The 18,245-nt window shown below is 43.3% G+C and overlaps 1 protein-coding gene across 1 annotated transcript in view; it reads right to left on the bottom strand.

Moving 5' to 3' along the window:
• LOC143768959 (bone marrow proteoglycan-like) overlaps positions 1–18,245 on the bottom strand; it is a 97,495-nt gene that overhangs the window by 26,909 nt on the left and 52,341 nt on the right. Inside the window, exon 3 of the mRNA XM_077257564.1 lies at positions 11,768–11,902. Within this exon, the coding sequence (XP_077113679.1) occupies positions 11,768–11,902 (135 nt within the window). The remainder of the gene's footprint in view (positions 1–11,767; positions 11,903–18,245) is intronic.

Below are 18,245 nucleotides of genomic sequence, written 5' to 3'. Positions count from 1 at the left end.
TAGAGGGGACAACCCCGTGTCCTTGGAGCAGAGTCCTGTGAACCAATACTAGCATTCTCTCTGCGGTAATGAGGCCCTGTGACGCAACAGTGTTCTCTTCCTACATACCAGGTGAAGCTAACCCGTGTGTGTTCACATTATACTGCCATATACTGTCCGCCATTACCGAGCAGCAGGTATCATCTCTGCACTGTGGACCCCGGGCTGCGAAAGCACCTTATACCATCCTTGTAATTATTTGGTGCGTTCCTCCAGCCCTAACATGCTGGTTGCAGGGCCTGGTGCTGCAGTTTCGTCGTCTTTTTCAGCGGCGTCTCACTTTCCGACTCTGATGGGGTTTTCCAGGTCTCTCATCGGCGCCGCCATCTTTTTCAGCTGTGCCGCTCTTTCCGGCTCTGCTGGAGTTGTGAGCGCTGGTGATAAGTTCCGTTGCTGTGCGGTCATCATCCTTTTGATCAGGGACTCCTTCCATGCGGCCACCGCTGTCATCCGGGTCTGCAGGAGTCGTTGGACCAGCTCCTCCATCTCTGCGCCGAGGAGCTCCAGATCCAAGGTGGTCATCAGGTCTGGGGTTTCTTGCAGCTGCTGACCAGGGACATCCTCTGTGGTGTCGGCAGGTTCCGGCGGCTCTCCACTGCTGGCCGCCATCACATTTACCGGGTAGCTTGCAGCTATGCTGCGATCATGCTTTCCCGCGTCTTCTTCCTTCTTTTCTCCATTTCGTGGGCGGTCTCTCTTTCCCGCAGGCCATCTCCGGGGTCGGATCCGTCCTGGTGACGGACTTGTTCTGGTGGCATTAAAGTCTCTGTAGGGGGTGGATCCAGCTTTCGCACCGGTTCTTGAACTCCACCCATGGCAACACATCCTCCTCGTTCCTCATCCACCTCGTGGTGCAATAATGGCGGCAGTTTTGGCGGCAATTCACAATGCACTGTCTCTCAATGAATCACAGTCTCTGAGGTGCACAAGACCCAGTTCACTGGGTCGGTCCATCCTGTTCGTGACGCCAACTTGAGTCGCCTGCCAGGGCCGTGAGGTACTCGGTACTGGGTCTGGTACTTAAAGGGGATGTCACGGTGGCTGTGACCCGGTCCATGGCCAAGGGCGCCCAAGTAAAGGGAAAGGTCTTTAAAGGGGTTTTTGGAATAAAGTTTGTTTGTAACGCCACCTGTGGTATTCGGTCAGTAGGGACCGACGTTGCTTAAAGGGATCCTCTGGGGTGATGGTATGGCAGCTGGATGGTATAACTTCCCACAGGTGAAGTAGGTCCCCAGGGCTCCTGGTATGTAGGTGAAGATGGTGAATGGTGCGATAAGAAACGAAGGACAGATGACGAAAAGATTTTTTTTTAAAATGGAGAGTGTTCATGGAATCGTTATTGTCTACTGGGGAAATTCAAGCGATAATGAGGTCTTTTGTTAACTCAGATTGGTATTTGTTAGAAGACTTAAGTGGTAGTTTGGGTAAATTAAAATTTGTCACTAGTGTTGAGCGATACCGTCCAATACTTGAAAGTATCGGTATCGGAAAGTATCGGCCGATACCGGCAAAGTATCGGATCTAATCCGATACCGATACCCGATACCAATACAAGTCAATGGGACACCAAGTATCGGACGGTATCCTGTATGGTTCCCAGGGTCTGAAGGAGAGGAAACTCTCCTTCAGGCCCTGGGATCCATATCAATGTGTAAAAGAAAGAATTAAAATAAAAAATAGGGATATACTCACCCTCCGACGCAGCCTGGACTTTACCGCCGTAACCGGGAGCCGTTGTACCTAAGAATGCGCGCTTGAAGGGCCTTAGATGACGTCACGGCACTCTGATTGGTCCGTAGCGGTCGCGTGACCGCTACGCGACCAATCACAAAGCAGTGATGTCACCTAAGGTCTTTCAAGCGCTTGAAAGACCTTAGGTGAAGTCACTGCTTTGTGATTGGTCGCGTAGTGGTCACGCGACCGCTACGGACCAATCAGAGCGCCGTGACGTCATCTAAGGCCCTTCAAGCACGCATTTTTAGGTACAACGGCTCCCGGTTACGGCGGTAAAGTCCAGGCTGCGTCGGAGAGGTGAGTATATCCCTATTTTTTATTTTAATTCTTTCTTTTACACATTGATATTAATCCCAATACCGATTCCCGATACCACAAAAGTATCGGATCTCGGTATCGGAATTCCGATACCCGCAAGTATCGGCCGATACCCGATACTTGCGGTATCGGAATGCTCAACACTATTTGTCACATGATAATTGCATCAGATGTATGTTCTGGAGTTGATTGTCGGATTACAATCATTGAAGCTGGATAGATGTGGAAGTTAGGGGATATCTTAATTGTATTTGTGTTACAAAGAGTAATGATTGTTTTGTTGTGTAACAATCTAAAACAACATTTGCAGTATGTATTTTGCTGATTTGTTTTAAAAAACAAAAAAACCCAATAAAAATTATGTTAAAAAAAAAAAAAAGAAACGGAGGACACAGGTGTGAAGTCTCTTTACTTGGTTTACTGTAGCTTCAGGCAACCACAGTCCAGGGCACCAGATCATGGGTACAGGCGGGTCCGGCCAGCTTGGAAGCAAGTTGGGAGTCTCCTTTACCAGGTGGAGTTATAAGCCTTCCTCTTAGCATGGTGATATTGTAGTCCCTCACTGCCTATGGCTTCTGATAAGGTCCTCACAGTTCTCTCTGTCCTCCATGAAGGTTAGGACACAAACCCGTATGACAGGTGGCTCGAGCCTTTTTATAGGGTCTCTATCAAGACCCGGGCTCTATATGCCACTATGTCTCCTGGGTATAAGGGCGGACAGGTGATGTATAATCCAGCTGTCCTGCCTGTTTCAGCTGGGCCTCCAAGAGTCAGACACAGCCATGGACTTCCGGCCACCGGAATCTGGGGAGACAGTCCAAACGCTGCTGTGCTCCCCTGATATCACTCTCCTGCACTTCGTCCTCCTGCACGCTCATTCAACACTGTTCTTCTTTCTTTATATCTCTATCCAGGAGCTGCAACATCTCTGGCTGCATGACCCCTTCAGTCCTCTGGACTGCTCTCTTCCTCCTTTCCTCTTTCTGCCAGCAGCTGCAGACCCCCACATCTGCTCAGCTATTCTCCTGTCGTACCAGCTCCGCCTTAGCTGATGTTCAGCTACTAGCTCTTCTCTGGCCTTCTCCAACTCTATTCTCTGTTCTCTGCCTCAGACTGCTCCAGTCTGCTGTCTGGCACCATCTGTCTCCTCTCACCAACTAACTACTTTCCCTCCAAACTAGAATGTATTTATAGAGAAACTCCCCTTAATCTGGGTTCAGAGCTCCCCCTTCTGGCTTGGAGTGTGAATGTGTTGTATGCTTTGTGGTTACCTGGTGAGAGATATCCTTCCTTGCTTCCAAGCATGACATCACTCTCCCCGTGAGGAAAGCATTGCCACTATGACGACCAGGACCCTGGGGCGTCACACATTCAGATCTGGGTCCTGCTCTGCCCACATCTATTTTGACGTCTGCTGACACATAGTGAGGTGAACTACAAGAGTTAGGGTCCATTCCAATTGGGTACATCTTGTCATGGTGGGATGGCTTTTACACTGTTTTTATCAAAATTATGTCAAGGAAGTTTAAGTAACCTAGGTTTATTACATGTACTTTGACTATCTGTTTACTTACAGCAGGGTTAACAGATGATCAATTCTGCTGCACATCGCAGGGATGCAGCCCTGCTCTATGTAGCAGAAGTGATCAGTAGATCGCAGCTTCTGGTCTACTAAGGAGACTATTTGGAAGTGCATTGAGCTGTTGGTTGGGTTAGTGCTAAAGGGAAGAAAAAAAAATCTCTTTAAATCTTTTTTCTTAGCGAGTGTGTCTGGAGCGTAAGTGCAAACGGAAGTAAGTGTGTGACTTGTGATTCAGTGAATTTGAATTCAGGGAATTTGCAAGGGAGGAATCATTGAATTGCTGTTTGCATTTTATTAATACTTTATATTTATATTTACTTAACTTTTCTGTCTGGTGCAATCCCCATTAGGAAATGAGCTCCATATATGACAATGCCATCCAGTGTACATCTTGCCACATGTATGCAGTCCTTGATCAGCCGGTCGAGGGTGCATACTGCTGTGCGACATGTGAGCACATTGTGCATTTGGAAGCCCAGGTTCTGGATCTAAATGTGCAGCTGGCAACACTGAGATCCATAGACAATATAGAAAGGAGTTTGCGGCTCACTGAGCAGATGCTCAATGGGATAGATGAGGGGGAGGATGGTAGTATGGAGCTGCAGGAAAGTGAGGCAGCTAGCTGGGTGACAGTTAGAAGGTGGGGTAGAAGGAAGAGTACCAGGGAGGCTAGTCCTGATCTGGCTCACCCCAATAAGTTTGCTAAGTTGGCAGATGAGGGTATGTCAGTGCAGGGGTAGAACGGTGTGCTGCCTACCTGGCGCTCGAGTCTGACACATTGCTGATCGGATTGACAGATTACTGGGAGCGGCTGGTGAGGACCCAGCGGTCATGGTGCACATTGGCACAAATCACAAAGTTAGAGGTAGGTGGAAGGTCCTTAAAAATGATTTCAGGGAATTAGGCTGAAATCTTAAAGCAAGGACCTCCAAGGTGGTATTTTCCGAAATACTGCCTGTACCATGTGCCACGCCAGAGAGGCAATGGAAGATTAGGGAGGTTAATAAGTGGCTCAGGAATTGGTATAGGAAGGAGGGGTTTGGGTTCCTGGAGAACTGGGCTGACTTCTAAGTTGGCTACAGGTTCTGCGCTAGAGATGGGCTGCACCTCAATGGGGAGGGTGCAGCTGTGCTGGAGGAGAAAATGGCTAGAAAGTTGGAGGAGTGTTTAAACTAGGGATGGGGCGAGGGTATTCATTTATAGGAGGGGAAGATAGTGCAGATAGAGACCTGGGCACAAATAAAGAAATTGGGGGTGGCATGGAAGGTGGGGTTAGAACAGTTAATAATTTAAGAAAGAAAAGAGGTACAGAGAGATACATAAAGTGTATATATACTAATGCCTGAAACCTCGCCAACAAAATGGAGGAATTAGAATTAATTTGGTTGGAAGATTATTATGACATGGTGGGGATATCTGAAACATGACTGGATGAGAGCCATGACTGGGCTGTTAATTTACAGGGCTATAGTCTATTCAGAAATGACCGTATAAATAAGCGAGGGGGAGGTGTGTGTCTATATGTAAAATCATCCTTAAAACCCATCATGCGTGATAATATAGGTGAATCTAATGAAAATGTAGAGTCCCTGTGGTTGGAGATAAGGGGAAGGGGAAAAAATACTAAATTACTGATAGGGGTTTGTTATAAGTCCCCAAAAATAATGGAAGCAACAGAGAATATCCTGGTAAAGCAAATAGATGAAGCTGCGACTCAAGGAGAAGTCCTTATTATGGGGGACTTCAACTACCCTGAAATAGATTGGGGAACAGAAACCTGCAGTTCCAGCAAAGGTAATTGGTTTTTGACAACTACCTTTCACAACTGGTTCAGGACCCAACAACAAGGGGGGCACTGCTAGACCTAATATTAACAACAGGCCAGACCGCATATCAAATATAAGGGTTGGGGGTCACTTGGGGAATAGTGATCACAAAATGATAAGTTTTCATGTATCCTTCAATTAGATGTGTAATAGAGGGGTTACACGGTCACTAAACTTCAGGAGGGCAAATTTCCAACGGATGAGAGAGGATCTTGGTGCAATTAACTGGGACGATATCCTGAGACATAAAAATACACAAAGAAAATGGGAGATGTTTATTAGCATCCTGGATAGGACCTGTGCACAGTATATACCGTATGGGAATAAACATACTAGAAATAGGAGGAAACCAATATGGCTAAATAGAGCTGTAAGGGGCGCAATAAGGGACAAAAAGAAAGCATTTAGAGAATTAAAGGAAGTAGGCAGTGATGAGGCATTAAATAAATACAGAAAATTAAATAAATTCTGTAAAAAGCAAATCAAGGCAGCAAAGATTGAGACAGAGAGACTCATTGCCAGAGAGAGTAAAAATAATCCCAAAATATTCTTTAACTACATAAATAGTAAGAAACTAAAAAATGAAAGTGTTGGCCCCCCTTAAAAGTAGTCTTGGTGAAACGGTGGATGAGGATAAGGAAAAAGCGAATATGCTGACTTTTTTTCAACAGTATTTACACATGAAAATCCCATGGCAGACAACATGATTAGTGATAGCAAAAATTCCCCATTAAATGTCACTTGCTTAACCCAGCAGGAAGTACAGCGGCGTCTAAAAATCACTAAAATTGACAAATCCCCGGGCCCGGATGGGATACACCCCCGAGTACTGCAGGAATTAAGTACAGTCATTGATAGACCATTATTTTTAATTTTTAAAGATTCCATAATAACAGGGTCTGTACCACGGGACTGGCGTATAGCAAATGTGGTGCCACTATTCAAAAAGGGGATAAAAACTGAACTTGGAAATTATAGGCCAGTAAGCTTAACCTCTACTGTGGGTAAAATCCTGGAGGGCATTCTAAGGGATGCTATACTGGGGCATCTGAAGAGGAATAACCTCATGACCCAATATCAACATGGGTTTACTAGGGACCGTTCCTGTCAGACTAATCTGTTCAATTTCTATGAAGAGGTAAGTTCCGGACTTGACCAAGGGAACCCAGTGGACGTAGTGTATATGGACATTTCAAAAGCTTTTAATACGGTGTCACACAAAAGGTTCATACATAAAATGAGAACAATGGGAATGGGGAAAATATGTGTAAGTGGGTTAAGAGCTGGCTCAGGGATAGGAAAAAAAAAGGGTGGTTGTTAATGGAGCACACTCGGACTGGGTCGCTGTTAGCAGTGGGATACCACAGGGGTCAGTATTTTCTCACTATGCTGTTTACCGATTGGATTAATTATTTTTATATTTCCATAGATCAGGTGTTTCTGAACTTAGTTATACCAAATGTGTGTATTTTTGAACTTTTTTTATGGTTTTATTTTGAATTGGGCAAAAGGGGTGATTTGCACTGTTATATTTTTTAAATATTTTTAATACTTTTTAATTGCTTCAATAACATAGTAACATGTTAACATAGTTTTTACGGTTGAAGGAAGACTTTATGTCCATGTACAGTAGTTGAACCCATATCCTAACTTAACATGCCCTTACATGTTGATCCAGAGGAAGGCAAAAAACCTCATGTGGCAAACAGTAAGCTCCATATTGGGGAAAAAATTCCTTCCCGACTCCACATATGGCAATCAGACTAGTTCCCTGGATCAATGCCCTATCAAGGAATCTAGTGTATATACCCTGTAACATTATACTTTTCATGAAAGGCATCCAGTCCCCTCTTAAATTTAAGTAATGAATCACTCATTACAACATCATACGGCAGAGAGTTCCATAGTCTCACTGCTCTTACAGTAAAGAATCCGCATCTGTTATTATGCTTAAACCTTTTTTCCTCCAGACGTAGAGGATGCCCCCTTGTCCCTGTCTCAGGTCTATGATTAAAAAGATCATCCGAAAGGTCTTTGTACTGTCCCCTCATATATTTATACATTAAAATAAGATCACCCCTTAGCCTTCGTTTTTCCAATCTAAATAGCCCCAAGTGTAACATAGTAACATAGTTATTAAGGTTGAAGGAAGACTTTAAGTCCATCTAGTTCAACCCATAGCCTAACACATAGCCTAAAATTCCTTCCCGACTCCACATACGGCAATCAGACTAGTTCCCTGGATCAACACCCTATCAAGGAATCTAGTATATATAACCTGTAACATTATACTTTTCAAGAAAGGCATCCAGTCCCCTCTTAAATTTAAGTGTAATAACCTATCTTGGCATTGCAGACCCCCCAGTCCTCTAATAACCTTGGTCGCTCTTCTCTGCACCCGCTCTAGTTCAGCTATGTCTTTCTTATACACCAGAGACCAGAACTGTACACAGTATTCTAAGTGTGGTCACACTAGGGACTTGTACAACCCCTGGCAAAAATTATGTAATCACCGGCCTTGGAGGATGTTCATTCAGTTGTTTAATTTTGTAGAAAAAAAGCAGATCACAGACATGGCACAAAACTAAAGTCATTTCAAATGGCAACTTTCTGGCTTTAATAAACACTAAAAGAAATCAAGAACAAAAAATGTGGTAGTCAGCAACGGTTACTTTTTTAGAACAAGCAGAGGGAAAAAATTATGGACTCACTCAATTATGTGGGAAAAAAATATGGAATCACCCTCTAAATTTCAATGCCCAAAACTAACACCTGCATCAAATTAGATCTGCTCGTTAATCTACATCTAAAAAGGAGTGATCACACCTTGGAGAGATGTTGCACCAAGTGGACTGACATGAATCATGACCCCAACACGAGAGATGTCAATTGAAACAAATGAGAGGATTATCAAACTCTTAAAAGAGGGTAACTCATCATGCAATGTTGCAAAAGATGTTGGTTCTTCACAGTCAGCTGTGTCTAAAATCTGGACCAAATACAAACAACATGGGAAGGTTGTTAAAGGCAAACATACTGGTAGACCAAGAAAGACATCAAAGTGTCAAGACCAGAAACTTAAAGAAATATGTCTCCAAAACAGGAAATGCACAACAAAACAAATGAGAAACGAATGGGTGGAAACTGGAGTCAACGTCTGTGATCAAACTGTAAGAAGCCGCCTAAAGGAAATGGGATTTACATACAGAAAAGCTAAACGAAAGCCATCATTAACTCCTAAACAGAAAAAAAACAAGGTTACAATGGGCTAAGGAAAAGCAATCGTGATGAATCACAAATCTGCATTGGGCAAGGTGATGATGCTGGAACTTTTGTTTGGTGCCGTTCCAATGAGATTTATTAAGATGACTGCCTGAAGAGAACATGCATGTCAGGTAAAGGCACTGGGGAGATGGCTGTCATTACATCTTCAATAAATGCACAAGTTTATGTTGATATTTTGGACACATTTGTTATCCCATCAATTGAAAGGATGTTTGGGGATGATGAAATAATTTTTCAAGATGATAATGCATCCTGCCATAGAGCAAAAACTGTGCAATCATTCCTTGAAAAAAAGACACATAAGGTCAATGTCATGGCCTGCAAATAGTCCTTATCTCAATGCAATTGAAAATCTTTGGTGAAAGTTGGAGAAAATGGTCCATTACAAGGCTCCAACCTGCAAAGCTGATCTGGCAACAGCAATCAGAGAAAGTTGGAACCAGATTGATGAAGAGTACTGTTTGACACTCATTAAGTCCATGTCTCAGAGACTGCAAGCTGTAATAAAAGCCAGAGATGGTGCAACAAAATACTAGCGATGTGTTGAAGTGTTTTTTTTTGTTTGTTTGTTTTTCATGATTCCATAATTTTTTCCCCACATAATTGAGTGAGTCCATAATTTTTTCCCTCTGCTTGTTCTAAAAAAGTAACCGTTACTGACTACCACATTTTTTGTTCTTGATTTCTTTTAGTGTTTCTTAAAGCCAGAAAGTTGCCATTTGAAATGACTTTCGTTTTGTGCCATGTCTGTGATCTGCTTTTTTTCTACAAAATTAAACAACTGAATGAACATCCTCCAAGGCCTGTGATTCCATAATTTTTGACAGGGGTTGTATAAAGGTAAAATTATGTTCTCCTCATGAGCGTCTACGCCCCTTTTAATGCATCCCATTTTATTTGCCTTTGCAACAGTGGCCTGACACTGGCCACTAAATGTGAGTCCACCCATACCCCCAGGTCTTTTTCAGTGACGGTTTTGCCCAGTATTTTGCAATTAAGCACATAGTTATAAATCTTATTTCTTCTGCCCAAGTACATGACCTTACATTTGTCCCCATTAATGCTCATTTGCCATTCATCAGCCCTAGCTTCTAGTTTACATAAATCCTCCTGTAATATTAAATTGTCCTCCTCTGTATTGATTACTCTGCAGTTTAGTGTCATCTGCAAAAATTGAAATTCTACCCTATATGCCAACTACAAGGTCATTAATAAATATGTTAAAAAGAAGAGGGCCCAATACTGACAAACAAAGCCTAGGGCAGGGTTATGGGTTATGTACGCCATTCTTTCTGGGGGGTTTTCGTGATTGACCTAGGCTGCTGTACACACACACAGCAGCCCTGCCCTGCCCTAGGCTTTGTTTGATTGTGCACCTGTGTCCAAGCCTGTCTCACCCTTTTATCTGTGGTGCTGGTTAGGCAGTGTGGAGGTTGGACCTGAAATGTCTATGTCCAGACCTGGTCAACCTTTATCTGTGCTGTCCTCTCTGGTGCCATGGGAGTGATTCAGTAATGCTTCAGGTACAGCTTGCATTTAATGTGGTCTTGCTTTTTAGAGGCCGTCATGGCACAGCGAATATAAAAAACGTAGAGTAGGACTGCCCCATTATGAGAATGTTGTGAAGTGGTGGGGTGGCTCAAAGAATTGATCAATTGTTTGCTAAATGTCTCATTTTTGAAACTCAGTTAGAAATCAATATGTGCATGTGCACTTTATGTTTTGCTTTCTGACCACAAGCAGCGCTGGCTTCTCCCACTTTTTTACATTGGTATGCACGAGCGCTTTATACACAGGTTTATTTGTGTCTTGTTTTTGTCCTGATTTTAATATTATAGTAAAAGTTACGTTTTATTTAAGGGATACTGTCCTAGCTATACTCATTCTGTGACCCTGAGAGCATCGCTGTTGTGATCCGATTTTCACAATATTGCTGAGCATTCATTGGAAGGTCCCATAAGTATAGGAAATGTTGGTAGGATGTGATGGCATTATAAAGCTCCAGTATAATGTCCCACAGTGGTGTCTTTCAAAGCTTGTGGCCCCAACTATCACAGGTCTTTAATAGTAGTGTTTTTTTCATATTGACCAGGGGCAGCACAGTGGCTCAGTGGATAGCACTGCAGCCTCGCAGCGCTGGGGTCGTCCTGGGTTCAAATCCCACCAAGGACAACATCTGTGGCCTCCCTGCTAACACCCAGTCCATCCTTAACTCTGCTGCCCGACTAATTCATCTCTCTCCTCGCTACTCCTTCGTTTCCCCCTCTGCAAATCTCTTCACTGGCTCCCATTCCCTCAGCGTATCCAGTTCAAATGACTAATACTGACCTACAAAGCCATCCATAACCTGTCTCCTCCATATATCTCAGAACTAATCTCCCGATACCTTCCCTCACGTAATCTCCGGTCCTCCTAAGACCTCCTTCTCTCCTCCACAACTTATTCGCTCCTCATCCAATCGCCTCCAAGACTTCTCCCGAATATCCCCCATCCTCTGGAATTCTTTGCCCCAACACTTACTGTAAGCTATATCTGTAATTTGCATGTAATTCCTTCTCATGTACAGCACCATGGAATAAATGGTGCTATATAAATAAATAATAATAATCTGCAAGGAGCTTGTATGTTCTCCTCGTGTTTGCGTAGGTTTCCTCCGGGTTCTCTGGTGTCCTCCAACATTTCAAAAACATACTGATAGGGATTCTAGATTGTGAGCCCCATCAGGGACAGCGATGATAATGTGTGCAAACTGTAAAGCGCTGCGGAATATGTTAGCGCTATATAGAAATAGAGATTATTATTATTATTATTATTATTATTGCCTGAAGAGACCATTTGGGCCCTTAAACCCAATGCCTGATTGAGACTGCAACCCCTGCACCTATTATAGTTTGGCCATTGATGTTCCATATTAAATATTTTTATGCAACCCAAGGAAATAACACGACTCATTGCCATAAGTGTAGAAATTTGCTGTACTTACTCTTTCTGATTTCCAAACACCAATCCAAACATAGTAGAATTTTTTTACAATTTCTTTGATGGATGTTTTCAGATAACAATTTACTTCACTGCAATGGATGGAGGTCAGATCACCTCTCCAGTTACGACAGACACGCTATGAAAGAAAAATGAATAGAAAAGGTTAATCTTGTATTATCATACTGATATATAGGGTGTGCATTTATATGGATACACCTGGGTGGGCCATTTATAAAGTTGCATTAAAAAATGTCCGACTTCAAAATGGCCACCACGGTCACCACCCATCTTGAAAAGTTTTCCCTCTCCCTTATACTAATGTGCCACAAACAGGAAGTTGATATCACCAACCAATTCACATTTTATTTAGGTATATCCATATACATGACCCACCCAGGTATATCCATATAAATGGCCCACCCTGTAGTTATATTATGGTGTACGTGTGGGGACTAGCGTATTGGAATACAAAATAAAACTAATAAACTTTATTTGAATTACATTAAAAATATGACCAATAAAGTGTAAGTGCAAAGACAAATAGAAATACCGGTGGTACTATACACCAATCTAAATAGCCTATTAGGAACCCATAGTACACTCAGTCCTTGGTGACATGATTGGGTACCTGTGCTATATAGCAAACCATTCTCAAATTAACAGTTACTGTCCTTATGCTCTGACCAGACATTTGCATTGTAAGAGTAATGTGTATAGTCCACACAGACACCAAAGTATGAACTCAAACTACTGCGTAACTCCTGTCTGGTTTTAACTATTTGTCTAAATAAACCATTTACAGTGTGTCATGTATTAGTGCCTTCAAAAGCCTTATGCAATATTATCATAAATGGTTAATCTACCCCAGTCAACATTGCATACTTTTAAATAGACTAAGGCTACGTTCACATTTGCGTTGTGCGCCGCAGCGTCGGCGCCGCAGCGCACAACGCAAACAAAAACGCAGCAAAACGCATGCACAACGCTGCGTTTTGCGCCGCATGCGTCCTTTTTTAAATGGATTTTGGACGCAGCAAAAATGCAACTTGCTGCGTCCTCTGCGCCCGGACGCGGGCGCCGCAGCGACGCATGCGGCGCAAAACGCAAGTGCGACGCATGTCCATGCGCCCCCATGTTAAATATAGGGGCGCATGACGCATGCGGCGCCGCTGCGGCGCCCGACGCTGCGGCGCCCGCCGCTAATGTGAACGTAGCCTTAGTGATTAGGCTGCCTGTCTCCGGCAGGTCCCTATTTGGTATCGCAGCCCCAATTTTACCTGGTCATTATGCAGCTCATGGCAAAAACAATAGAGAGGAGAGCCTTGGGACAGTGGTCAGTTATCAATAATATCTTATAGGAATTTAATGCCTTAATTTCTGCCAATCTACAGACCCTCTTTCCACTGTCATCAAAACCTTATAAGACTAATGCGACACTTTGAATATAAGGAATGGTCTCACCCGATTCTGAGGGGCACCCGCTAATTCCCTTCTAAAGAACGATTGTGGACTCCATTCTCTTGTAGTCTCCCCTCTCCCCACGTGTTTCGTCACCACTCATCAGAGGAGTGTCCAGGGATATATGCGACCATTCCTAGCAATGGCAATTTGACTCAGCGACATGGTCGCATATATCCCTGGACACTCCCCTGATGAGTGATGACGAAATGCATCAGGAGAGGGGACACTACAAGAGAATGGAGTCCACCATTGTTCGTTAGGAGTAATTAGAATCGGGTGAGACCGTTCCTTATATTCAAAGTGTCGCATTGGTCTTATAAGGTTTTGATGAGAGAGTGGAAAGAGGGTCTGTAGATTGGCAGAAATTAAGGCATTTAATTGCTATAAGATATTATTGATAACTGACCACTGTCCCATGACTCTCCTCTCTATTGTTTTTGCCATGAGCTGCATAATGACCAGGTAATATTGGGGCTGCGATACCAAATAGGGACCTGCTGGAGACAGGCAGCATAATCACTAAGTCTATTTAAAGGCATGCAATGTTGACTGTGGTAGATTAACCACTTATGAAAATATTGCATAAGGCTTCTGAAGGCACTAATACATGACACACTGTAAATGATTTAGACAGATAATTAAAACCAGACAGGAGTTACACAGTGGTTTGGGTTCATGCTTTGGTGTCTGTGTGGACTATACACAATACTCTTACAATACAATTGTCTGGTTAGAGCATGCGGACAGTAACTTAATTTGAGAATGGTTTGCTATATAGCACAGGTACCCGATCATGTCAACAAGGACTGACTGTCCTATGGGTTTCTAGGAGGCTATTTAGATTGGTGTATAGTACCACCAGTATTTCTGTTTGGCTTTGCACTTGCACTTTATTGGTCATATTTTTTATATAATTCAAATAAAGTTTATTAGTTTTATTTTGTATTTTGATACGCTAGTCCCTACTTATTTTGATTGGTAGTACGATCTGCTACAAATTATTAATGGTGTACGTGTGTGTATGACATGGAGTGTAAGAATTATTATTATTATTTATTTATATAGCACCATTGATTCCATGAAGAAGGGGTTACATCAAAATACAAATATCACTTACAGTAAAATAAACTAACAATGACAGACTGGTACAGAGGGAAGAGGACCCTACCCTTACATTCTACAGGATTATGGGGAAGGAGACAGTAGGTTGGGGTTGCAGTAGCTCCGATGGTGTTGAGTTGGCTGCGCTGTCATTGCAGGTTGTAAGCTGTTTTGAAGAGATGGGTTTTCAGGTTCCGTCTTAAGGATCCAACTGTGGTGGCTGACCGGATGTGTTGGGGCACAGAATTTCAGAGAATGGGGGATATTCAGGAGAAATCTTGGAAGCGATTGGGTGAGGAGCGAATAAGCGTGGAGGAAAGACGGAGGTCTTGGGAGGACCGGAGATTACGTGAGGGAAGGTATCGGGAGATTAGTTCAGAGATATATGGAGGAGACAGGTTATGGATGGCTTTGTAGGTCAGTATTAGTAATTTGAACTGGATACGCTGAGGGAATGGGAGCCAGTGAAGAGATTTGCAGAGGGGGAAGCGAAGGAGTAGCGAGGAGAGAGATGAATTAGTCGGGCAGCAGAGTTAAGGATGGACTGGGTGTTAGCAGGGAGGCCACAGATGTTGTCCTTGGTGCGCATGAGAAGCCGAAACTCCGCCCCCTCCTTACAATGAAGCAGCGGAAGCGTCTTAAGACTGCTTCCGCTGCCAACATCGGGCTTTTTTTTCACAGTATGTGTCGGTATGTCGGGCCGACGCAGCGCGATGGCCCCGTACCGACGCTAGTGTGAAAGCACCCTTAAGGACGGACTGGAGGGGTGCGAGAGTGTTAGAAGGTAGGTCACAGAGGAGGATGTTGCCATAGTCTAGGCGGGAGATGATTAGGGCATGCACAAGCATTGTGGCAGAGTGAGGGTTGAGGAAAGGACGGATCCTGGAAATATTTTTGAGCTGGAGGCGACAGGAGGTGGCGAGAGCTCTTCTGCTACTTGTATAGACACTTGATGGGAATGTGTCATCAAAAAATAAGTTTTTGAAGAGTTTTTAACAGTTTGAAGAGTGTCACCTGGGTTTTTGCTTCCCCATCTGAGAGCAGAATAATGTAGAAGCAGAAACCCAGATTCTAAAATTGGGTCTCCTACTAGGCTTCTTACTGTAGTTTTGAGAAAGTCCCTGTTATATCTGCAGCTAGTCCTCTCAATGATGACCTTCTGCTCTGTAGTCCTCGGTATTTATCATCTCCTCCCACCACTGATTGACAGCTTTCTGCTAATGCACTGTATACTCAGAAAGCTGTTAGTCAATGTCATTGGTGGTGTTAGACAGAGCATTTCACTGAGAAGACTAGCAGAGCTGCAGAACATATTTTATCAAAACTACAGCAAGGAGCCAAGTAAGTGTCATACAACTGCAGTTACAGTCTTTCTGCCTAATTTATGTTGACCTTAAGTCGGGAAGTATACATTTGGTCACAGACAGTGTTTCAGAGTAAATCGTACCTGGCTGCTATCACACAACCAGTGACAGATTCTTGTTGCCCATGGTTTAGACAGCATAAATCTGATGACAGGTCCTGTTAAAATATATATATATACTGTAAATATATATATATATTTTTTTATCTCACTATAACTGTTTTTAAAAACATATTCTAAAATTTTGCAACACTTTTACTGGAGACATTAAGCTTAATATAAGGTGCGTGTTAAATGCTGCTGTCAGAGACTATAGCTGCAATTGTTAGAGGCAGGTGCTGGCTGTAACACACAGCTGTGATCTGCCTGGTATGGTGCGGGCTCACTCTGTGAGCCTGCTCCATACACCTGCTTCCGACTTGTGCTGTACATGTACGGCGGATGTTGTGAAGGGGTTAAAGAGGACCCTTCACTTGACATAGACATGTACTTTTTTTGTATACATGTCACTATTCTCATCCTGAACCTGGTGTTGTTTTTCTTTTGTTCCTGTGCCTCTCCAAACCTGAGATATGGTCCATGCATCCTTTTATTGAATTCTAATTCTATTTATTCAGGTTGGAATCATTGTCATGAAGATGCCCATAAAGAAGAGTTGATGACCACGCCCACTTGAGTATAAATACCAGATTTACATACAGGGGAGAGGTGCCCATATTTTACTAATGGAGAGGTATGAAAACAAAAGTAGAACAATGCCAGATTATGGAGAAAAGCCACAGTTACAGTATGATAAAAAATAAATTACATATTTATGGCAAGTGACCCATCCTCTTTAAAGAGAATCTGTCAGCAGATTATTGCTGCCTTATCTGCAGCATAATGTAGGAAGATAGACCCTGAATCAAACCCTGTATCACTTAGATTAGTGGGTGTAGCTGTTCTGACTGTTATGACCCCAATGGCAGAGGGTCTCAGGAATAAATACCAAGTCTGCAAACACAAAAAACCAGCTCATATGGCAGTGGTAACTGGGCTGACCATATATCTAATCCTAGCACCACAAATAGCAGTAGCCGGGGAACGTGCCTACGTTGGTTCTAGACGTCTCGCGCCAGCCGGAGAACTAACTAACCCTAGAAGGGAAAAGAAAGACCTTTCTTGCCTCCAGAGAAAAGACCCCAAAAGTTGGATACAAGCCCCCAACAAATAATAACGGTGAGGTAAGAGGAAAAGACAAACATAAGAATGAGCTAGGTATTTAGCAAAGAGAGGCCCACTAGCTAATAGCAGAATATAGTAAGATGACTTATATGGTCAGCAAAAACCCTATTAAAATATCCACGCTGGATATTCAAGAACCCCCGAACCGACTAATGGCCGGGGGGAGAACACCAGCCCCCTAGAGCTTCCAGCAAGGTCAGAACTCACATTTAGTACAAGCTGGACAAAAATAGAAGCAAGCAAATAAGCCAAAAAACGAAGAAGCAAGACTTAGCTTAATTTTGCAGGAACCAGGACCAGCAGACAGGAGCAACAGAAGGATCTGATTACAACGATGCCAGGCACTGGACTAAGGATCCAGGAAGTTTATATAGCGACAACCCTGGACTAACGACCCAGGTGAGTGCCAAACTGAAGAAAGACAATCCCAGAGTCATATCACTAGTGACCACAAGAGGGAGCCAAAAAGTCTAATTCACAACATCTGACACAATCAGAGCTTTTAGATTTAGAATGAAGCTGAGCTAAGTATGCTAACCCCGCCCACACCAGGCTCTGTATATACAATGTCTATAGACAATGAGCTGCTGATCACAGGAGGGGGCGGAGTCAGACCTAGAGGCAGTGTCACATCAATAATAAGCTCCTGATGCAAAAACTTTCATTGCAAGTAAACAAAACCACAGAGATTGATAAAAGATCCATTGCTGAAATCTGTGTTTTATCCCCTCCCACATGCTGTCTTCAGATTACATTTCAAAAACCTGCTGACAGATTCCCTTTAAATGGGTGGTCCAGTACCTATAATGCCCTTTATAAATATCTATCTTTAACCCCTAACCACCTTTGTAATTTGCTTCATTATAAGACTCCCTACCATTCTCACTATACAGCTAATCCCTTTTACTTTTCTGCCTGTGAAACTTCATTTGGGTGGAATCTGAAACGGGACATCAGAGGAGGAAAGCTCTGCAATCACTTTCCCGTGGCTTCTATCACTCTGCCTGAACAGGACATCATCAGGGACCAACACTGAGATCATTTACAACAGCTTTGTCACTGCTATATCCTGAAGATGTCCTGTTTAGTGTTGAGCATTCCGATACCGCAAGTATCGGGTATCGGCCGATACTTGCGGTATCGGAATTCCGATACCGGGATTCCGATACTTGCCGCGTATCGGATACCGGAATCGGAAGTTCACAGATTCAAACTGCACAAATTCATCCAATGAGAATGATTCCAAGTGTGGGCACATCCTGTTCAGCATGGAGGGCATGAAACTACTGGCATGGCTGTGATTGGCTGCTGAAATGATGTCATGATGCAG

Source organism: Ranitomeya variabilis, chromosome 4 (genome assembly GCF_051348905.1).
Source record: "Ranitomeya variabilis isolate aRanVar5 chromosome 4, aRanVar5.hap1, whole genome shotgun sequence".
Classification (NCBI taxonomy): Eukaryota; Metazoa; Chordata; class Amphibia; order Anura; family Dendrobatidae; genus Ranitomeya; species Ranitomeya variabilis.
The sequence above is the reverse complement of the archived record's forward strand: the minus strand, read 5'-3'. Positions and strand labels throughout refer to the sequence as shown.